This window comes from Ascaphus truei, chromosome 1, assembly GCF_040206685.1.
Source record: "Ascaphus truei isolate aAscTru1 chromosome 1, aAscTru1.hap1, whole genome shotgun sequence".
Lineage (NCBI taxonomy): Eukaryota > Metazoa > Chordata > Amphibia > Anura > Ascaphidae > Ascaphus > Ascaphus truei.
In genome coordinates, this window is record NC_134483.1 from 169,352,577 (window position 1) to 169,377,150 (window position 24,574).

Below are 24,574 nucleotides of genomic sequence, written 5' to 3' on the forward strand. Positions count from 1 at the left end.
TTTAATGAACAATAAACAAAGCTATTCATAGACATGCAGTTATTCTTTACATGCGTGACAAAGAAGCATTAATGTCTACAATCTGGTATGTTAGGCGTACTCTGCTGACAGGTTTTAGTTTCAGCTCCTCCCCCCCACTGCCACCCTGCCTTTTCAAGAGATCAGGAGTTTCTATACATTATTCTTGCTTTCTTCAGGCAGCTGGAGGTTCAGAGAGATCTGGTTGCAACACAGTATACTGTAGTCTGACAAAATCCATGCACTGGGTAAGAATGTTTTCCAAGGAAAAGTCTGTTTGTGGTAAAAACAACATCTAAATGTAGTGGTATGGTTTTATCTTTGCTGTATTGTATTGTACTTTTAGAATATATTATGGGTAAGTCAGACAATGTAAAATCTAATTGAAGTTGATAATAATATTCAGTGAGTGTTAACATTGTCTCTAATATTAACCTACATTTAAAAAATAAATCTAATTTTGCAGACTAAACAGATTCTATCACACTTATATTGCCACTGTATCTTCACAAATGAAACTGAGCGCAAAACAAAAGATGGAATCAGAATAGCGTTTTGAAAAGCATAGGGGGCATCAAACATTTAGAGGGCACTGAACAACAACATCATCATTTATTTTTTAAGTAAATACAGGCCTCCACTTAAGGGGGCATCACAATACTTTACAGTCAATTTGAGAACAACTACAATTAAATACAATTATTTTGTTACACAAGAGAAATCCAGAAAAAGACAGACTTCTAACAATACATGGTTGCATTAAATGCAGAAAGGTTCAGTTTACAGACATTTCATTTCACTGCACGTGAATGTGTAAGGCAGAGCGCGTAAGACCCACACTAGGAAAAAGAACATACAGTATATTGTAAGTAAAGGAGGCCGAAGGTTGCTGGTGTATTGATTTTCCTCCTAAGAGACTGGGAAGTGCTTTATATTTAAAGGCAGAGATCAGCTGTGAAAGTAAAGGAAGAAACACTACATAAATATGGGTAAAAGGGGACGAAAGACAGCACTCTGATAGTGTTAAATTTATGCAATTGCAGGGTGCACGGAACAAAAGGGGACCCTTATTCCCCTGTATAGTACTAACAAATCTACGTAAGTACCAGCACTCACTGTCTAATAGCTAAATGATGAAAACAGTTGTAATGCAGAATAAACATTTAATAATAAAACGAACCAGAAATAAATCAAATGTGTTTGCAGAAACCAGTATCACAAATGGGCATGTCACAAAGTGAGGGGTGATGGGGGGGGGAAAGGAAAAGGGGAAAAAACATGAAACACAAGGAATATACACAAGAAACGGAGAACGGCAAGTATGCTAGGGGGGCGACGTTTCGAGGGACTACCTCTTCATCTGGCCCATTCCCCCTGGTCCAAATGGTCCCAGAGGTACTTCCCTAAGCCTACCTTCCCCTATAACTGGTCAAATCAGACACCCCTGAAAATAGATAGCAAACATACAGTGTAGGCTAAATACAGCTAAACAGCTAATAGCAGGGCAGCAAGAATCCACTAAAGTCAATGCCAGTAGTTCAAGTACCACAAGAAACTGTGGGGAATGGTACAGTAAAGGCTGAACACAGCTTGCAAGAAAGCAGCTTGCAAAGAAGCACCAGGAGTCCATAACAGTCAATGAAAGGTTAATGGGAATAGCAAATGAAGACAGTAATCAAACCCTCTGTGGCTCTTCTCCTTGTGCTCGTGTGGAGTGCACATTACGTAGATTTGTTAGTACTACATAAATATGGGATAGGAATTTAACATCCCCAAAAAGGTCTGTGCCTGTACAGTGGATGCATGTCTGCATGTCTGCAGTGGTAGGAGAACTATGCACAAGACTGGCAGATATCACTATTTGACAAAGACAAGAGCCCTATAGAAGAGGGCAGTACTGTGTGGTGTATAAGCACCTTGACTTCAGAGAAGGAGGAGATGGCACGCAGTGATGCAGACACCACTAGCTTGCAGACACTGTTGACGAGAGTATGGAAAGAGGATGCACAGCACCGCCCAAAAATCAGAAATTAGAGAAACCCAGAAACTTAAGTGGTTTGGCAAACGTGTGTGTGTGTGTGTGTGTGTGTAGTTGTGCGGGGAGGTTGGATGGCCAGCATACATGATGGAAATGCCTGGGATGGAGTGAGGGCAAAACCAGGGTGGTCACAGTTACGGTAGGCACCTTGATGGTGACAAAGTGATGCGCTAGGGTAGGTTTAGCAGGCAGCATGCTTAACCAAGGAAGTATAAGACCACACAGTCAAACAAATGCTACATACAAACCAGGCATGGGGAGTGCAAAGCATTAACAATGCAGAGTGAAGCTGGGAATGAAGTATGATCACTTATTGTGCGCATGGATGCACCACACACACAAAAAGTAGCCTTGAGACACCTCAGCGAAAAGGGCAGCATGAACACTTGGACTAGGTCCTTTCTTCCATCCCCCATTACCTGTTCCCCTCTCCTTTCTTAACAGCCAGCTGGTGACACACTGATGAAGGGGACGGCTTCGGGGGGAGGTTATATTAGCACTTGAGCAGGGCTGGGAAATCATTCCGCGCCCTGAATGCAAAGTTCCCTCCCTTCCCTCTTTTATGCTGTATAATGTTACAGTGTTGATGAATGTACTTGTAAGGGTTTGTTTTAAGGAAAGAAAAAGTCTCTGATGTCTGTTTTATTCTTGTGAGTTGGACATTTTGTGAAATGTTCTCATCTCTGTTGTGGGAGCTGTTGGAGGGTAAGTCCGGGTTTAACTTGCAAGACAGGGCTCTGTGGTACGGTCTAGCCCTGTGGCAGCTGTGATTGAAGAGTGGACAGGACTCATTGTTGCTATGTTGCATCGTTGCTAGGGTCCACTGGTGCTAAACGGCCATGCCTGTGCAGTTCCCAGCTTTGGGGATGTTGTAGGCCATTGTTTGAGTACCATTGGTCTTTACACGGTAGGTGAGCACTCTGGCGGGGTCTACATTTATCCTCAAGCTTCAAGGTCAAGTAAATGTCAATATACATACACATACAGATAACTAACCGCTCAACTTTGGTACTTGAATGCAAATCAGTAGATATAAAGGTGGTGCATAGGGGGAATACGAAATATAGAACCAGAGTTTGGTCAGAGAAAACCAAAAGAAAGTTCTGCGTCACGTGCGTTTCGCGTGTGACCGTGCTTTCTCAAGGTATAAGGGATGGGGAGTCCCAGTCCTTGCCCGGGAGCTTATAAAGCCATGTCAGGTAAGTGGGGTGTACAAGTTAACTCATAGTGTGCCAGTTCTTACCTCTGAACTTGTTAGTTCTGTTTATATTACTGATACTGTTCATGCTAAAGTTTGGCATATTTTAGCGAAAGAGCACATCTCTCCCTGCTTATATGTGACTTGTACTCACAGTTGGTATGTTTTATACTCTATATAAGCTTGTATTTTGGTTGTCATATTTATAGCAACCATAATGGGAGGCACATCAGTGAATCTCAAAAAATAGTTTTTGATTATGAATTCACTTGAGTCTTTTGTAAAGTCTTATCATTATGAATCTTTGTTCAATCATCAAATAGTTTTTAAGTTTTTTAATGTCAGATTTGGCCACTTCTGAAATTATTAAAGTCATCAGTAAAATATCATATTTAGTTTTTAATAGGCAGGATTTCTCCAAGATGATATTATAGTCATGCTAATTTGTTTACAATTGATTATCTGTATGGTGATAAAACTATCAGTATGGTTTAGATCTGTGATTCTATTCAAACTTAGTATAGATGAGACCTTTTTAAACGTTAAAATGTTTCCACGAAATGCCCATATTAAATAAAGAGAGAGAACACAAATCTTTTGTTCAATCCCTTTGGTGACAATGTACCTAGCATATATTTTCTTTTGGCGCTATTCAGGAAATTTTCTGCATTATCGCTAAAACCCAAATGAGATAGCTAAAGCACAGTTATCCCGAATATATGATTCCTAATGAACACTGCATTACATCACGTTATCCCTCATTATTTGTTACCATAACGTAGAATATTATCACCTATTTGAGAATCTTATGTGAATTTAGGCCAACATCCTCTAACCTTCAACTTTCAATAATCAGAATTGCTTGTCCTCAACTACAATCTCCCCACTCAGATAATTATTATACTTCTACTATGAATCAGGACACATTTATGAAATCTCTTCTTGCCCTTTTCAACTGTGTTTTTATTTTTGAAACCTAATGATTCGTTCAGGAGATAAAAGCATTTGAAGTTAACCAGGAAGTTAAAGCTACTTTGAGCACTGGGGATCTCCCCTTTCCCGAGACATTGTAACTACTGGTATACTCAGAACTATAGCAAGACAAATAAACCCAGTTATGGGCAATCTGATCCCTAAATGAATGTATTCCGACATACTTAAAAACTCCAGCGCTCCCCTGCACATAGAAAGACTCGGCAAAATAGCCTCCAGGCAAGCCGAGCAACCTAGGGGTGTTTTAAAACAACGACTAAAAGTAGAAGTCCTATGCTCCATGCTCACATGCTAACTTGCCAAATAGGATCACTTTGCAATATTCGGCTACACTGTTTATGTATACCTAACAACAGTGTCAGTTCTAAGTAGACACATTGTGGATACTTTGTACAAGGGATATGCTGCAATATATATTAAGGGAATCATCATTAGATTATACAGTGAGTTTGCCACCATTTAGGGGTTAAGATTTGGTGGTTGAAGGTCTGCACCTTGACCCCATTAATTCCAACAATGGAGACTATATCTGTACAAGGCAGATACTATAATTTATTGGTGGCTAAGGTATACACTACAGTACACTGACTACCACTTGAGTATACCAGTGGCAGTTAATGATTGAGCCCTATAAAGCTATGCAGGTTCACCCTGGGGCATTGACCAGGAATAACCTCATGAACACTACAAATCGAGGAACAACAACCTGCATTACCTTAGCAAGCAAGATCATTGGTTACTGAGATTATCCAATATTAAAGAGACTTCACTTTGACTTATGCCTATAGGATTAGGACATACAGTATACATATTATCATTATTAATCAATTTTTGTATATTAAGACTTTTTTCATATGTTACTACCAAGCTTAAATAGATTACTCAGACTGCCTGCATACCTTAGCTGGTTATATACCATACAAGCATCTGCATGCAGAATTCATCTGCCAAGCTGTCTAGACTACTCTAACTTGGAATTACTATACTGAGTCCACTAACCCGTGGGCATTTTTTGGTGTTTACACACTCTTATGCCTGTTTTTATTGACGGGATATAAAATTAGCAACAACTGGTTACTACACCTAAAGAGATTGTGCATTATAATACACCGTACTCCTTTATTATTATTATATACTGTAGATTCCAACACCTACAAGGGTGATTGAGGAATCAAACTCTGCGTCATCGTTTTTATACCATCATTATTTTAGCGGATTTATGTTAATAAAATTAGTTTTTAAGTATGTCACAATACATACATTTAGGGGGTAAGAGTGCCCATAACTGGGTTTACTTGTCTTGCTATAGTTCTATATATATCCCTTTACCCAGAGGAGCACCTTACCCTCCCCCCTCCTTTACATTTACTCCAAGCAGAGCGGGAGTCCCTTTGTTGTTTTACTGATATCCTCAATAGTCATTTCTCCTAGTGAAACAACATGACCACTAAATAGGAAGCCACCACACATGAAGTTGAAACTTCCTACTCTCCCGATAGGGTGCCATATTGAAATCTCCATAAGGTGCACCAGCACAGAAAATAGCTATTAGCTAGAGGATTATGGGGTCCCCGGCACTGAAAATAGAGAGGTTCAGCACCTGAAGACCCCGTGGTTCCATTGATTTTTGTGGATTTGCTGCTTTAAATATCAAGCAGGTCCTAGCTGGAAAAATAACTCTGGCCATCTAACTGTATGCTCTGTCCTACACATTTTACGATAAATCGGAAAAGCCAAAGCCTCTAATTCAAAACTGTTAAGAAAATTGTCATCTCAATGCATATGTACACATCTGGCAACTCAATTTTCATGATAAACTTCCTCTTTATTTCACAGTGCGGAGAAAAGAATGAAGCTGCTTTCAGAGATCTCCGTTACTGACATCCTCCTGGCACTGTTTGCCTTAGTTGTTATTTTTGTTATAGCTAGAAGGAGAAGACATAACAAAATAAAAGTTCCACCTGGTCCCACTCCTTGGCCAGTTATTGGTAACATCTTACAAGTAGGAGACTACCCTCATATAACATTTACCAAGCTAATGAAACAATATGGGAATGTCTTCAAAATAAGACTGGGATCCATGCCTGTCATTGTACTGAATGGAGTAGATACCATCAAGCAGGCTTTAATAAAGCAAGGAGAAAGCTTTTCAGGAAGACCGAACCTTTATACATTTTCACTTATTGGAAATGGCGGTAGCTTGACCTTTAATGAAAAATATGGAGAAAGCTGGAATCTTCATAAAAAAATAGCAATAAATGCCCTTAGAAAGTTTTCTTTAACTGAAGCTAAAAACTCGACATGTTCCTGTTTGTTGGAAGAGCAAATTTGCTTTGAAGCTTCAGAACTTATTAAACTGTTCCTTGAACAGTCGGAGAAAGAAGGAAGCTTTGACCCAACTGGCTCTCTAACTAGTTCAGTGGCCAATGTAATTTGTTACCTTTGTTTTGGAAAGAGATATAATCACAGCGATAAGGAATTCCTTACACTTGTTCAGATTAATCAAGACGTTCTGAGACTCTTAGGCACTGGTAATGCTGCAGATCTTTTCCCAATATTTCGCTATTTACCAAGCCCCAGACTTCGTTTAGTTTTCAGCTTTATTCAAAAAATGAAAAGCTTCATGAATAACAATATTAAAGAACATTACGTTTCATATGACAAGGTAAGTTTTTTTTCAGTATATAATTTAATGCCACAGATCATCACATTAAAATATTGATCCTCACTTCTGGCATTCATTTTTCAGACTGAAAATCAGAAGTAGGACTGCAAGGATCAGTTCAAGGATTAGAAAGTTTAGATTTCCTGGACATTTTTGGGAAATACAAATGAGAACAAGGAGGCTAAAGTAAGGCATATAGGGATGTTCACAGAGACATGCTTATGCCTGTATAATCATAGATTCCTAGTGATAACACTGGTGTAGCCCTACACTAGGGGACCTCACAGTTCCGGAAAAGGCAAACAAAGAATAAAAATATTAATTGGGTAGAAGCTGCTTTAAGAGATTTTGTACCATGCATCCTGCTATGTCACTTCTATTATGAAGAATTTGTTTCAAAATATTAAACACAGCATACTCCCACCAAACATTATAAATAGCTACTGTATTTTATTATTCTGATGATGTCAGTAACCACAATGGATAACAAATTACAATAAGAGAGAAGTACAGCCAAACTAGAGACTGACAGCTTCAGCCTTGATCTTGATGGGTGGAACTCAGAACAAAAATGCTACAAATATTGCCTACTCCACATAGACAAATTGTAATTCAATGAATAAACCATATACAGTAAATCCTTAAAGCTTGAGTAATAGCTAATACCTACCATTGAATAGAAATACAATGTTTAGTTGTATACAGGCATACCCGGTTTAAGGACACTCACTTTAAGTACACTCACGAGTAAGTACATGTCGCCCAATAGGCAAATGGCAGTTCACGCATGTGCCTGTCAGCACGTCCTGAACAGCAATACTGTCTCTCTACCTGTACCGAAGCTGTGCGCAAGCGGGGAGACTATAGAGCCTGTTACAAAGGCGTTATTTACATCAGTTATGTATGCATATGATGATTGCAGTACAGTACATGCATCAATAAGTGGGGAAAAGGTAGTGCTTCACTTTAAGTACATTTTCGCTTTACATACATGCTCCGGTCCCATTGCGTACGTTAATGCGGGGTATGCCTGTATACCTTAAATACAGAGGTTTAAAAAAAATCAAATGTACGCTGTGGAATGTTCTCTAGGGTGTTTGCTTTAAATTAGTTGTTTGAGGTTTCAGATAAGAGGAAGCTGTATTATAAGGTATAAAACGCTAAAGGTTGTCACAATTTCTGATGAGATAATGTACTTGGACAATAGGTTTTAAAAAAAAATTGGGCACTTTTTTTGTTAGGTTTCACTTTTTCTCGTTAGACATTACCACGAAAACTGCCAATCAAATTGTGTTATATAAAATCTTAAATGTCAAAATATTGATACAGTTAACAAGCAACCTGTATATTTGAAAATGTAATTCTATTTAACATACGATAGGAGATGCAATATAAAGAAAGAGTTACACTTACAGAATAGTGTATAGTTTACAGTATATCTAGATTTATTTTAGTATATTCTTTTTTTATTGTTCTACACTGACAACATTACCAAGTTTTTATGCTATTTTACAGGCTCATTGGATTACTGAATTGCTTTTTCAAGACACAAAAGAATGCACTTTTATTTTATCCAAACATGTTTCATTTGTTTTTAAAGTTACAAAGTAATACTATGCTTTTCTTGTTTTAAGAATTGTGTCCGAGATATTACTGATGCTCTCATTGCATTGTGCGAAGAGCGAAAGGAGAAAGGTGAAACAAATATTTTGACAAATGAGCAGATTGTCACTACTGTGAATGATATATTTGGAGCTGGTAAGTATGTACAATATAGTTAGAATTATGTACATTACAGGCAGTTCTCATTTTACAACGCTTATTTTTACAACGAATGGCTTATCCAACGCTATGCATACCTATGTTCCTTTTTACAACGCCAAAACGACTTATCCAACGCTCTTACGACGCTTTGCAAAGTTGTTTATGTGTATATAATATATATATTATACTATATAATATATTTTTATATTATATTATAGATTATGTAATATTCTATATATATAATACAGTATATGCACTATATAATTTATGTGTCATTTTGAGTAACGCATTGTGTCAGATAACCGAGCACTGCCTGTATATTTGTTTTTCAGAACCCAGTGTGGATTAGTTATACATATTTTAAAATAGTTATGTGTACCAATTGTTGTCTTATGGTACAAATCTGTTGTTTCTGAATGATTTGGGGCCTTATTTACTAAGGATTGTCAATAGGGTGAACCTCCGTATCTAGTGCTCAAGAGCTGTAGGTATATAGAAAGGTTAAATGGTCATTTCCATAATGAAATAATAGCGATCTGGCTGCTATGTATAATGTGAAACAGAGACTCATGAATCTGTGTGAACCTGCATCAGAGTTTTGTGCTCACGTTATGTGTAATTCCATTTTGTTCATTCAATTCTCTTTTTCATTGACAGAGCTTGAATATTGATTGTTTTTATTTACCGGTTAGCAGTGCACCACCTTCCTGCATTATTCTACACTTATTTAATGCTAAACTTTAAGACAATTTCTAAGACCCATTTATTAACTCGAAGTCCTAGAGTCATCAACCTCCATTAAAACAGAGTTCATATCGCACCCAGTAAATATATATATATATATTTATGTATATATATATATATATATATATATATATATGTGTGTGTAGCCTTGTGTAAAATTAGTGTACAGATCTCTCTCATGCTGGCAGTAATCCTGGTAAGATGGCGGGTTGGCAGTAACTATCATGGAGGTTTGCCCTCAAACCCTGGTGAAGTGTCATATGTAGCAAAGGAAGTGACAGCATGCTTTGTGTCCACTGTTAGTGACATAGAGGTGGGTCTTTCTGGAGTCTATATATCACACAGAACTGCCTAAAGTTGGTCTGTCTGTCTTATGTCCTTGAGTGAAGTGTCTGCAGCAGTTCAAGTCTGTCTGTCAGAGAGTCAAGTGCATGCTGATTACACACTGTGTCCAGGGACCTGGCAGAGCTGCTAGCCTCCCTTAGGGGAGAGGTGGAGAGCAACTCAATTAAGAGAGGAGGAACCTTCTGTATGGAGTACCTCAACGAAATGAGCGGCTAAGTATCGGCCACTATGATGGGCAGTCTGCCACGTAACATGCTATTAAAGATGCCCTGGTTCAAGAGATCCTTCCTGTGTGAGCCCGGAGTTATTCCCCAGGAAGATGCACCAAGGAGTTCCCTGTCAGATACTTCTCCCTGCTGCCGTAGGGATCCTGATGGGGTAGAGGCGCTGTACCAAATTTGAGTAGGACTCAGAACACTACCTCAGATGCCTGTCATGGTGATATTCCCCATTACCAACCAGCGGGAGACGCAGGAGTCCTGTTGCCAGCAGGTGCACCACAACACACATACATGTAATTGGGAGCAGATTACACCCACAGGGGCCAATATGAGATTGTGTAGGGGGGTCTGACCGTTACATATATATATATATATATATATATATATATATATATATATATACACACACACACACACACACACACACACACACACACACACACACACACACACACACATATTAGGTGCTTTTATGACCGAAGTAACAAACATTTCAGTTACGTTTCACTGGGTGCGATAATTTAAAGTGAGTTAAGATGCGGTAATGAACTCCACTGATAATTAGGATAATTACGATTTTAAAACCGCATGGTGTTATACATACATTAACATCAATACACATTATTAGTTATACCATTATAAACATTAACCCATTGATTGTCATTATGGCTATGTAGGCCCTCTCAAAGAGATCCTAGGTAGCCACATTCGAACTCAATGACAACCTGCAATAAAAGATGTATACCTCATTGATGAGAAAGGTCCTCCTCATCTTCAGGGCAAGGAGTTCTCCGGAACTAAAGGGCTGCCCAACCATTAAAACTAAACAAAATGAATCCACGGCTGGAAGGCCCATAAAAAAACAAAAGTAAAAAACACCCCCCAAAAATTCAAAGGCCCCGAAAACTAAAATGAAACAAAAAAAAGAAATAAAAGGCCTGATGCCAACCCCCTCCCCCCACCCCCAAAAAAAAGAAATATCCATAAAAATAAATCAATCTAGCCCCTTTGGCCTATTTGTAACCGATCCCCATCCATTCTTTCCGCTCTGGCTTCCCTAAATTTATGATGACATCATAAACTGGTTGACAAAATATATGATGTCAGTATAAAAACCCTGAACCTTCACAAAAGACCAGATATCATCAAGGAGGCCATATTTGGTGGCTGAACACAAAAGACGATAGAAGATACCGTAGAATAATAATAATAAGAAGAAGAAAAATACTAACAGAAGACGAATCGTCAATCAACAGAGAATTTTGGGCTTTGTGTCAACTTGAGGATTCCCTTTCACAGACCTATGGACGGGGATAGATTACAAAGAGGCTAACGGGCCTGGATTGATTTTTTAATGGATTTTTATATTTCAAACTTTTTTGAGGTAATCCGATTTTGGATTACTTTTCTGTCTATTTTTATTTTATATTTTTGTGGCCATCGGCCTTTGGATTACTTTTTTTGTTTTAATTTTTTGTTTTTGTATGGTCATCCGTACTTTGTATTAATTTTATTGTTTTTTTTTTTTTTTTTGGTCATTGGACCGTTTTTAAGATTGGCTCTGGGGGGCTGTGTCAGTGTTCTGTTACTGGCTGCCATTGAGTGCCAAAGTGGCTTTCAAGGCTCTCATTGAGCATTCCTTTGTAGCTACATTGACACTTAAAGGGTTAATGATTAATAATGTGTATTAAGTGTATTTTTTTATCATAATCTATGTACTTTTATTTACTGTATTTTGTGTTTTGTGGTCATAAGCACTATTAGCCATTAGTCTTGAGGTGGGTGATGTACTGTATATATGTATAGCTTTATTTTAATAGGGCCAACAGTATACTCACAAAGACAATAGAGTACAGGGAATTATAATAATTCAATAAGTGCAGCAAGATCAAACAATAGGAAAGGAAATCCCTGCCCCGGAGAGCTTACAATTTAAATGTTATGTTGGGAGACTTACAGAGATAGCATGTGAAGGAATAAGTGCTGTAGATGGCAGTTTGGCTACAATGGTTGGTAGAAGCAACTGTGGGTGTGGGATAGTAGCCATGAGTGCAGGCTATTTCTGATGCTTCTTTTGCGAGGCGAGTTTTAAGCTTGGTCGCTATTAAATGAGATGAGTTAACACAATTATCAGGGAAAGAGGTTGCAGGAAGGTGTGGGTGAGAGCAGGTGTGTGTACAGTATATGGCTGGATCCTGGATTAGGAGGGAGATCCCCGGTAGCAAGAAAGAGGAGTAGAGAGAGATAAGAGGTGAATAGAGGATAGGAGGGGAGTGGGAAAGGTGGAGAGAACAGAAAAGTTTACAAAGGTGTGAGGAAACAGCAACCAGAAAAAGCAATAGGGAGGGCAATAGGAGATGCAGGGAGAGAGGTAGGAGGAGAGAGTTCCCAGGTATTGGAGGAAAAGAAGAGTAGGAGTTGAAAGAGATTGTGTATAAATCAGCCCTGGCCGGGCAGGGTAGCACTGGAGATTAAGCAGCAACTTAGAAACTGAATCTATAGATGTGCACAAATTGTCAGAGCATTTATAAAGTCAAGTTCACAGTTGTAGGGTTGTTGTTGAAGTGCAGAGTCCAGCTGTTGTCTTCTTCACCACGAATTCTAACCAATATTAACTCCACAGACAGTTCATATGTGACACTTAAGATGTTACACAGCCAAAGTGATATTTGTTGGGTGTGTGGGAGTAGGGGGTGGGTGCTGGGGGTAGTTGCACTGTGGAGGGTGGTGATAGTGGTTAAGCCATTACTTGCCTTAATGGTTAGTAAGGCATTGACAAAGGTCCTATAGTGGGATCGAAACATTGATACTTTTTGCTATATTATAAATTCACAATATTTCTAAGTCCAGTGAAGCGCCGTTGGATCTTTTTCATCTTTACCATTAATCTTCTCCTTGATTGGAGTGATGTGCATCATGGCAAGATACCTGCTGTAATGCTGTAATTTTTGTGGCCAGCCAGATACCGATAAATATCGCCATACAAATTAGTTAAATTACAGTTGTAACCCATAGACCCCCCCAACCCCGGTCGCAGATCAGGCCCCTAGGGTGTACTGAGGTCTGGCTACGTGTGTCTTGGTGGTGCATACCTGTGAGGAACAGGAGGGCCTGAGTCTCCCACGATGGTATGGGGGACAACAGGGACAGGTTTCTGGGGTACATGCCTTCATCTGGTTCTAGTGGTGCAGCGCCTCCATCTCTGGCAAGCCCTATCAGGATAGGGGGAAATACTTCCAGAGAACCCCGGTCTGGGGTGAGAGATTTCAGTCTCACACAGTCTCTTATAAAACAAGTAGCAGCAAGTCTTTATTGTCCACAGCAGCACACAGCACACAACAGTAATCAGGTACAGCAGGTCTTCTCCAGACTGTACCCCTTCAGGATGGGCTGTCTGGGACTCTTTGTTTCCCTGCCACCACCCCAAGTCACAGGCACTCAGGGTGGGGCTAGCTCTTCCCTCACCCCCTAAGCAGGGTGAGGGACATTGGTCCACCACAGTTCTATCAACTCTACTCAGGGCCTGCCTGAGCTCCTCCAAATGTGATACCTAACTCTCCAACTCTGCACTCTGAACTCTCCTGGAACACACTCACTACTGGAGTACACACACTCTCTGAACCCAGGACAGAACTGCTTGTCACTGACAGGAACAGCGAAAAAAGACGGTGTGAAACAGCGCTAAAAATGAAATAGAAATGTATACTTAAATAATCAAATATCAGTGAAAATGGGCAGCCTGACAAATACTGACAGTACTGTCAGACAGTGAAACATAGAAAAAAAGAAATACCAGCGCCTAAGAAGTCCATTAAATAAATGCCAATCAAATAAAAGTCCAAACCATTCAGTGGAGAATCCCAAAAATGTCCTTAAGTGAATAGGCAGTGAAGGGGTGAACGGACAGCTCTCACCATGCAGCAGTGCAATATGTGGAGAAAAGACAACAAAACAAATTATGGTGCAGTATGCCAATCAATGTTGACAAAGGGCATTGAGGACTAACAACACAAAACAAACATAACACACAAACAAAACAACACTGGCAAGGCTAAAAACTAAACACAAAGCTATTTAATAACAACACATAATGCTGGGTTTCCGGAGGGTACAGGGAATTGCACCAAGGTCCAGAGGGGTAAAAGTGAAACCCTACTTATAGGACAATATAAGGAAGCAGGCAATACAGATGTAAATCGCACTGAGAGTCCTTTGTAGTGGTGACCGGAGCTCCTTTGCAAGAGTTCCCTCGTGCTCAGGGTAGATGGTACGTCGCTGGAAAACGGAACTTCCGCCTCCATCTTCATCTGGTTCTAGTGGTGCAGCGCCTCCATCTCTGGCAAGCCCTATCAGGGTAGGGTGAAATCCTTCCAGAGAACCCCGGTCTGGGGAGAGATTTCAGTCTCACACAGTCTCTTATAAAACAAGTAGCAGCAGCTCTTTATTGTCCACAGCAGCACACAACAGTAATCAGGTACAGCAGGTCTTCTCACTCTCCAGACTGTACCCCTTCAGGATGGGCTGTCTGGGACTCTTTGTTCCCCTGCCACCACCCTTAGTCACAGGCACTAAGGGTGGGGCTAGCTCTTGCCTCACCCCCTAAGCAGGGTGAGGGACATTGGTCCACCACAGTTCTATCAACTCTACTCACGGCCTGCCTGAGCTCCTCCAAATGTGATACATAACTCTCCAACTCTGCACTCTGAACTCTCCTGGAACACACTCTCTGAACCCAGGACAGAACTGCTTGTCACTGACAGGAACAAGCAAAACTAACTTTAGATAGCCCTGCCCCTCATGATGTCAGCAGACCCCTCCCCTGTTTCTCTTGCCTTAGACACAGAGTCAGTGGCCTACCTTCACCACTCAAGGCAGGATTTACTGCTGCGGCAGAGTTTATTCGAGCATTTGCCCGTTCTCTGCCGCAGCAGTAGCCTGGCGCGCGCCCGAGAGTGACGGGCGCGCGCCGAAGCAGCGGAAGAGCGCCCTCCGATCGGGGCGCTCTCCCTACCGCTGCCGGGTCCGCCGGGTCCCCCGGAACCCCCTGCCGCTGTCCCGCGATTGCGGGACACCAGGGCTCCCTCGGGGAGCCCCTGGACGCGCGTGCAGGGGGCGCACACTCCCGAAGACGCGTGACCGCGCGTCTATGACGCGCGGCACGCCGAGGGGCGGCCACTAGCAAGCCGGGAGATTTCCCGGCTTGCGGTACCGACCACACTCGAATAAAGTGTGTCGGTACTGTACACCAGTAGGAGGAAAGACATATAGCCCAATTTCTTACCAGGGCTACACAGTATTTACTCATTATGGTTCAGGTCCTGATATTGCATCAGATGTACTGTATCAAAGGAAAAATATAAATCAATGGGATTGTTTTGGCCCTGGAATTGCACCACATAGTCCAGAATGTGTGCCTCAATATGTATCATAACATAAAGATGATATTTGTTGGGATCAATTTTCAGTTGAAATGCATTCTTTTGGATTGGCATCTACACTTCTAATTATAAACATTAATCAAAGTACAATTTATCTCCTGGTTTAAAGACAATGAACTTCTCTGATGAAGAGTCACTAGGATAAAGTTTCAAGGTTCCGTTTTAGTTTCATTTGTTCACTATGGAAATTAATTTTGAACTAAGATTATCAAAAAAATATAATTTGCAATGTAAAAAGGGATTTCCGTGTGCCAATGTAATGCCAAAACAATGTTTTAATTGCTTAGTCCATAGTCTTCTATGGTGTTTGTTATATGATAAACAAGTAAATCCATCTCTGGTGCATATCTTTTCTTTCTCAGTTTAGTTTAAAAGTGAAATAGAACTGTGAATTATTTCACATAAATCAAACAAAATACAAACATAACCTGATCAACATTAATATTTAAGGGTCCTCCTCTACTACAGAATTTCCTCAATGAAGTACCTGTATTGAAGATACTGTATACTGATTTTAACACAATACAGTTTCATGTTTGTCATTAAAAAAAAATGATCGCTTCTTGATATTTCTCAGACATTATGAATTGTATTTTTGTAGGATTTGATACCATAACAACTGGTTTATTGTGGTGCCTGATCTACTTAATTCAGTATCCCCAAATCCAAATACGAATACAGACTGAATTGGGTGAGTTGCAGTAACTTTTCATTAAAGTTAACATGTGGACTTGTTCCAGACATGTGTTTTAGGGGATTAACAGTTTTTGTAACTACAGTATGTTTGTTGAAATACTACCTGTGAGGCAGTGAGGGAGAAGAGTGAACGAAAACAAGTCCCAAAATACAGTAGGATGAAATAAAATCAGAGAAAGCGGGTTTCTGGGAGAGTTCCGTAAAGTTCCGCAAAAATCGAAAGTGTAATGTGGGGATCTTCAATTTTTTTTGCTGAAATATTATATGTATGTGTGTATGTACAGACTGTACAGCATGTACAGTACTGGATTTAAAACAAGAAAAATTGTAAGTATGTTCAAACTGAATGGGACTGCAGGCCCCCACCCCCCCCTGTGTTAATATGATGGGCCATTAGGAATCTCACAGAAATGTTGAGGCATTTACTGTGAGATGCCTTAGTTTTTACCCAGGCGTGATCAGATACTTGTGGCTGCTTCTGTATGTATGCATATACAGATGCAACCACCGGTATTAGATCACTTGCCTTGGAAAATCTGGGGCAATCTCCCAATAAACTGCAACATTTCTGTGAGATTTCTGCAGTCAGAATAATGGCCCATCAGATTAACACAGTGGGGTGTCCCTTCAGTCCCATTCAAACTGAATGGGACTACAGGGACCCCTGCTGTGTTAATCCGATGGGCCATTAGGAATCTCACAGAAATGTTGAGGCATGTTGAGGCATTTACTGTGAGATGCCTTAGTTTTTACCCAGGCCAATGATCGGAAAATTGGGGCTGCATGTGTATATCTCTTAATTTATATAGTGCCCACAGTCTACTCAGCGCTGTTCAAATAGATACTACAGAACAGGGAATTAGAATACAATACATGCAGCAAAATCAGACTATAGGAAAGGAAATCCCTGCCTCAGAGACTTTACAATTGAAGTGGTAATTACAATCTAACTTGTCATTTAGATTACTATGCTGAAGAAGCCAACATGTGAATGAGGGAATATAAATTGTAAACATTTCAGTTTTCACTGTCTTCTGCTGAAAAATCTAAATAGGCTGTAATTGGGATTAGTATCACATTCTCGTTGACTTAAGTGGAGTCTTCCTGATGAAAATAAAACGGGGGAAAACCCCCCTTAAATTAAAATGTTTTTTTTTTTTGTTTACAACCCCCAAATGTCATTGATTTTGGTTCTTGGAAGTTGGCATACACAGTAGGGCAAATACATTTAAAACTGGCAAAAGGATGTAATCCAAATGTAATATTTTTGATTTACCTTTCATTATAGATGAGACAATTGCGTCAAACAAGTTGCCTAGATATGAACATAAGGCGTCAATGCCCTACACAGAGGCATTTATTTATGAAGTGTTCAGGCATGCATCATATGTACCCCTGACAATTCCTCATTGGTAAGTTAATGTCTGCATACATTACAGATGCATACATTATGATACAATACTAAGCATTGTTTGGTTACATCACTAATTATATTTAATATTATACCAAGTCCCAAAACTACGCCAAACTAGGTGTACTTTACAGGCACAAATCCTCCCTAAGCCTGCTGGTCAGAAAGCGTATTACACAGCAGATGCTAATGCCAATTATTGACTATGGAGACCTAGTATATGGCTCGGCACCCCAAACCCACCTTGGCAGACTTGACACCCTCTACAATTCAATATGCCGTTTTGTTCTGCAATGCAACTATAACACATCACTGCGAAATGCTCAAAGAACTAGATTGGTCATCACTTGAGTATAGGCGCAAAGTTCACCTTTCCTGTCTTGCCTTCAAATACTTTCTGGCAAGCTACCCGCCTATCTGAACAAGCTCCTCCCCCCTACCACATGCAGCACTTATCATCTGAGATCTGACTCCAAAAGACTGTTCATGGTCCCAAGGCTCAACAAAGTATCCAGCCGTTCCTTATTCTCTTACCGTGCACCCCATAACTGGAACAACTTACCGGAGACTCTCATATCCACCACCAGTTTAAGTTCTTTCAAAACCAAAGCTGTCTCACATTTTAATCTGGTCTGTAACAATTACATACGCCCATAATACATAGTATCTTAACTGTGCATGCAATGTCTTGTATATAATGTATACCCTGTTCACTTATATAACTGTATTTGTAACCATGTATTATTTGTAATTTAACTCTAAGCCCAGGACATACATGAAAACGAGAGGTAACTCTCAATGTATTACTTCCTGGTAAAACATGTTTTAAATAAATAAAATAAATAAAATGTGTAACATACAGTATATGGTGAATAATTAACCCACTCACAACCCACTCTTATTACATCCCAATCAATTGATAGTAGAAGTACCAATTCGCCCACGCCACGGGGGTTACCTTAAATTTACCCTAATTTATCTAGACTCCTGCAGTACATTATAATTGTAAATTACAAAAACAAAATGTTATGTTTAAACATTATTTTTCTTCAATAGATTTTACCTTTTCAATTTCATGCTATGCATAACTATAAAATATCCCAATCGTTTGATATTATAAGGGTCATTTATACATAAAAGGTAAAAAATAACAAAATTAGTATAGTTAGTATTGATAGATAAATTCAATTACTGTTAATTGATACATGTAACTTATGTGTTTTCTTTTAAAATGAATGATTTCAATTTCTGTGGTTTTCTGACATTCATTTTTATCATATTTGTATTGTAATTGCTATTTATCTGGATATATATTGCATTATAAATGCTTTAGGAACAAAAAAAACAAAAGAAAAATTATGGATACAGTGTAAGTTCATCAGAAGCACTACACAAAATTAAAGTATTATTACTCTATATAAGGTGTTGTGTGGCTTTGACGGGAGCTTTGTGACAGGCTATGAATAATATACCACCAAAGATATAACTGGGTTGAACTGGACGAGACTTAGATATGATAAAATTTAATCTATTCCTTGAAAAAGGTGAATACACGAGATATACAAATAACAGACAAAATATGGACACTTACTTAAAGGTTAGGACAAGAAAGCCATCAGGATACAGGATGGGCCATTTCTTCCATAATTCAGTTTCAGATGAAGACATCACAGCAATACATGAAGATCATGAAGACACATGAAGACACATGAAGACATTTGAGTAAGGGCTGACACTGGGTTAAATACCATTTCAAACCCATCTCTTAACCCTAGATGCCGAGGTGGCTAGAAAAAATCTCTTTGAAGCAAATTTTGGCTTCCATTGTAAGTGTGAAGTATCACACTTAAAAACACTCAGTTCCTTGGTTCCTCCCCCAGTATAAACAATTAGGGCAGTTACCTTTTGATCACTGGCCTATGCTAATTCTTGCAGGATGCTCTCCCTGCCCTATTAGCATAGCAGATGGGGGTCTGCATTGTCAGAGCAGATCCAAAATCAAATATACACTGTAAATAACTTCATAACTTCAATTCAGAAGTATTTACTGGCACGTGAGACATATTAATACATTCCATCACGCATGACGCTCCCAATGAGACTAAATATTACTGTGTAGTACTAAAATTAAGAGAGATATTAATATCTGGCTCTTAGCACCGGCTAAACATCATGGTCTGTAATCCTTATGTGCAAATCAGTCTCACGAATACACATATGTAGCTTTTAGCACGTTCAGCCGAGGACATCTCATAATATTCTTATATTTAATAGGGTCACTCATTCTGTAGCCCCACTCCTAAATCAGGGGCGTTTGGCCAGTCTACCAAATGGGGTGTCTGGCAGGATACTATGGTTTGTAAGTGTGAGTTATAACACTCCCAAACCACTCCAGCTTCCTGCAAATATTTGGTCGCATTCCTTAGTAGACAGGCATCTTTGAGGGTAACTTAAACAAAGGGCTATAATCACTATTCAACTATTAACCCTTGCCCTCCCCGATGGATCCCAGTGTTTGTGTGGTGCAGTCACTGGAACAGAAACAATACAATTTTACAGGGGAATAAACAGTTGGATGGCTGAAGCAAGGCAAAACCATATTACTGGACACCAGTCCAGTTAACCCCTTGCTTCCCAGGTGAGAGTAGAGGGTGGACAAATGGGGTGTAACCCCTTTAATCCCGGGCCAAATCCCCTCTCTCTAGACAGTGGCTGAGTGCGATCACTTTATAGCAATTCAACTGTATTTTGCTAAGTATATCTTCAAACTGTTATCCTGCATGTTATTTATTTATTTATTTATAAAATATTTTACCAGGAAATAACAAGAAAGATGATCCAGGGCTCCACAGGTTTCTTTAGGAAAGAATTTATTCAAGATACACAACGTTTTGGCCTCATTTAGGCCTTTGTCAAGTGACTTTGACTGGTAAAGTCACCAGTCACTTGACAAAGGCCTAAATGAGACCAAAACGTTGTGAATCTTGAATAAATTCTTTCCTAAAGAAACCGGTGGAGCCCTGGATCATATTTCTTGTTGCTGAATACCTGGATTGCTGCAGATAGCCATCCCTGAACCAGGAGCTCCAGCATTGCGCAAGTATCGCATTTATTTGCAATTTTTTGGAGTGCTACAAACCCATTTATCTTTACCAGGAGGTAATACATTGAGAGTTACCTCTCGTTTTCAAGTATGTCCTGGGCATAGTTAATATGACAAATAATACATGGTTACAAATACAGTTACATAAATGAACAGGGTATACATTATACACAATACATTGCATGCACAGTTAGAGAAGATGTATATTATAGGCTTATGTAACAGCTACAGACCAGATTAAAATGTGAGACAGCTTTAGTTTTGAAAGAACTTAAACTGGTGGTGGATGTGAGAGTCTCTGGTAGGTTGTTCCAGTTTTGGGGTGCACGGTAAGAGAAGGAGGAGCGACCGGATACTTTGTTGAGCCTTTATGTAATAATATCTGAAGAATTGGGCATTACTGGCCAATAATGCCCCGTTCTGAGGGGATTATTACTATTATAGGCTAAATGTAGGAATTTTTTCATAAATAATGGATACTTTTGTATAGCTATATAGATTTTTGTATTAAAATAAAATTGTAAATACAGTACATTATAGCACCTCTGTATACACTGACACTGCAGCTATCTATATCCACACACTGCAGCCCCCTCTGTATACACACACAAACACACACAAACACACACACACAACAGCTACACACACACACACACACACACACACACACACACACACACACACACACACACACACACACACACACACACACACACACACACACACACACACACACACACCAGCTACACACACACAGCAGCTCTACACACGCATCACAGCAGCTACACACACACAAACACACACACAAGCTGCTTCACCCAAACTTTGCTGCTGCTACTGCTGCTGCTGCTACACACACATATAACCCAACAGCACCACATACACTGCAGCTCTACACAGACACACACACACACACACAAGCTACTGCTGCTACACACAAACTTTGCAGCTACACCAACAAGCACTGCTGCTGCTGCTGACACACACACACACACACATACACACACACACACACACACACACACACACACACACTAGACAGCCAGAAACTGCAGCTACAAACAAACTCTGCAGACAGACATTTACTGTGCAGCTACAAATGCACTCTCTCCCTCCTTTCACAGTGTTCGGCGTGGAGCTCTGTGCATGGAGGGAGGGGGAGGTTTCACTGCCTGGCTGCTGCCTCCTGGCCAATCCCCTGTCCTGTCTGAGAGCTGTTCCTGCCTCCTGACCAATCCTTTGCCCTGTCTCAGAGCTGCTCTGACAAAGGGAAAGCTGATTGGCTACAAATAAAACTTGGCAAGCTGCCAAAAATTCCGGGCATTACTAAATGAATAATGCCTGGAATTTTAACCAATCAGAGAGGATGGATTTCAATAATGCCCGGAATTTTACAGCTTTAGCCTATAATATTAATTAACAACCATGAAATAAAACATTTTGGCACTTGACAATGTCCTAATGCTAATATCAGTAAAACATATTAATGATATTTTATATCATATTTTTGTTTCTTATGCAGTACTACTGAAGATACCATGCTAAGTGGATACTTTATACCCAAAGACACATGTGTTTTCATTAATCAGTATCAAGTCAACCACGATGAGTAAGTAATTGAAGTTAATTAAAACCAAGATTTTTTAAAAAAATTATACAGTCTAGAGTCTGGATGTGTATGTAATGTTGTTTCCCCAACCCTACGGTAGATTCTGCCATTACTGGTCATGTGGTGCATGATGCATGCTGGTAACAGGAGGGCTGAGTCATCCGCCAATGGTTGTGGGGACACAAGACTGGGCTTCTGGGGTTCATACCCTACATATCTTTAGCAGTGCAGCACCTCCATCTGCCGTAGGCTCCAGGGAACTAAAGATGATCTCCCACGGTAGAACCAATAACCTCTTCCCCCAATAAGATCACACACCAGGCTGGAGGTATAACAACAGGAATGGTTTATTGCCTGTACACCAACAGCAGTACACGGCAATCTTCTGCCCAATGCAGTCCCACTCTCAGCTATCTATTGAAGTATGGTCCCTGGACCTTAACTACAGGCCATGGAGACCCCAGCCCCTCTAGCAGAGGCAGAGGTATTGTCCACAATAAGTCTCCCCCGAAGGAAAGAGGACCAGAGGAGGGCCAATAGTCAGGCTCTGGGCTGTGTGACCTGCCTCTCTCAAGTGGGTAGAGGCACTGCTAAATTTGGGGCGGCACCGCCCTTAAGTATAGCTAGTAAGAGGGCATCAGATCTGTTCCATGATTGGACATGCTCAGGCCTGATGTCACCGCCTACCCCTGTCACTCAAGAGCAGGACCAGTGAGTGGGGAAAACCCATATTGACTACTGGCATGCCTGCGTTACCAGGGCTTACTGCCAGGAATAGGGCAGGTTAGTAGCCATATGTGGCATACTGAGATGTAAAGCAATACTGAGCACAAATATATCCATGCATTCCCATAAAACAATCCTCTTCTGTAATTGTCACCTGCGTAACTATGTGGGCAAACAATGGTAAACAGTTTGTTAAACCAGATACCTGTCTCGTACCCACAACAGTTTATGTAGTGCTGTTCCTATGAAATCCCAGTCATTTAAATATACTTTACATAGCCATTAGCATACTGTATCCTCTCTCTCTCTCTCTCTCTCTCTCTCTCTCTCTCTCTCTCTCTCTCTCTCTCTCTCTCTCTCTCTCTCTCTCTCTCTCTCTCTCTCTCTCTCTCTCTCTCTCTCTCTCTCTCTCTCTCTCTCTCTCTCTCTCTCTCTCTCTCTCTCCCATCTCTCTCTCTCTCTCTCTCTCTCTCTCCCCATCTCTCTCTCTCTCTCTCTCTCTCTCTCTCTCTCTCTCTCTCTCTCTCTCTCTCTCTCTCTCTCTCCCCATCTCTCCCTCTCTCTCTCTCTCTCCCCATCTCTCTCTCTCCCCATCTCCCCATATAAATTTAGTGTAACTGAAAGTACCTATAATTTTACCAAAATTAGTACATTACACAAAAGAGATAACATAAACACTTAACAGTTTAAGTGAGAATTGGGATTTAACATCTGTATTCTGTTTTTCTCTGCTGAGAAAGCATATACTACATAACCATTACTTATTGGACATAAAATGGCATCCATATTTAATTCTAAAAAGCAACGTGATTACCTCTGAATAATTAATGAAAGATAAATAAGGTGATAGCCAACAACCAGGATAACAATGAAGAAGTCTTCACATGTAAAAATAGGAGGTACATATTTTCTGCACTAACATTGCAAAACAAGTCCTGTTTTTAGAAAAAGTAGTACTCAAAAAGATGGGAGCCCTGCGGCCCCTTCCGTCACAATGCCTCCACCTTGTTAGCCACCCTTGCAGCTAAACCATAATGTGGCAACATGTCCCACAGGGAGCTAACCCAGCTATTGCTACTAACAACACTACCACCAGTACCACCATCATGCTCTTCCCCATGCCTTGGCTTGATGTTGAGGAACCACATAAAGGTAGATGCAATACTGCATCTCCTACTGCTATCAGGATTTCCCCTATGCCGACTACTCCCCAGAGATGGTTTTGCTTTCTTTCACTAGTGTATTTGAGCATCGGTCCTCCCGTCTGTGATGAGTCTGACCATGGCCCTTCACTTTCTATACACATCCTTATCCATGCACTATTGTTTGCTTCCCACGAGGTACAACATATTTCAGTTGATCCTTGAAGCAAGAGTCTAGACAAACGGCCAGAAGATATTACTCAATGTATTCAAATGTGCTTTGCAAATTTCTCTTACATTTCACGTTTCTGAGAAATTGTCTCCAAAGATCACAGTACTCAAAATGTTTGCTAATGTTGCCACTTTTCATAAGAATGGCACACAAATTGTAGTATCCAAAGAGTTATGTGACCTGAATTTAGGTTTATGTAACCTGAACAGTGATCTTTTGATAACATGGGAT

General features: G+C 40.1%; 1 protein-coding gene across 2 annotated transcripts in view; it reads left to right on the forward strand.

Moving 5' to 3' along the window:
- Positions 1–24,574, forward strand: part of LOC142493704 (cytochrome P450 1A5-like) — a 54,211-nt gene that overhangs the window by 22,192 nt on the left and 7,445 nt on the right. The window contains exons 1-6 of one of the 2 annotated variants that reach the window (XM_075598197.1): positions 128–266; positions 6,084–6,912; positions 8,547–8,670; positions 16,026–16,115; positions 17,409–17,532; positions 22,157–22,243. In XM_075598197.1, coding sequence (XP_075454312.1) covers positions 6,097–6,912; positions 8,547–8,670; positions 16,026–16,115; positions 17,409–17,532; positions 22,157–22,243 — 1,241 coding nt within the window. In that variant the 5' untranslated portion in view covers positions 128–266; positions 6,084–6,096. Of the gene's footprint in view, positions 1–127; positions 267–6,083; positions 6,913–8,546; positions 8,671–16,025; positions 16,116–17,408; positions 17,533–22,156; positions 22,244–24,574 lie in introns of those variants that run through there. The other variant, XM_075598187.1, reaches the window with a different exon arrangement.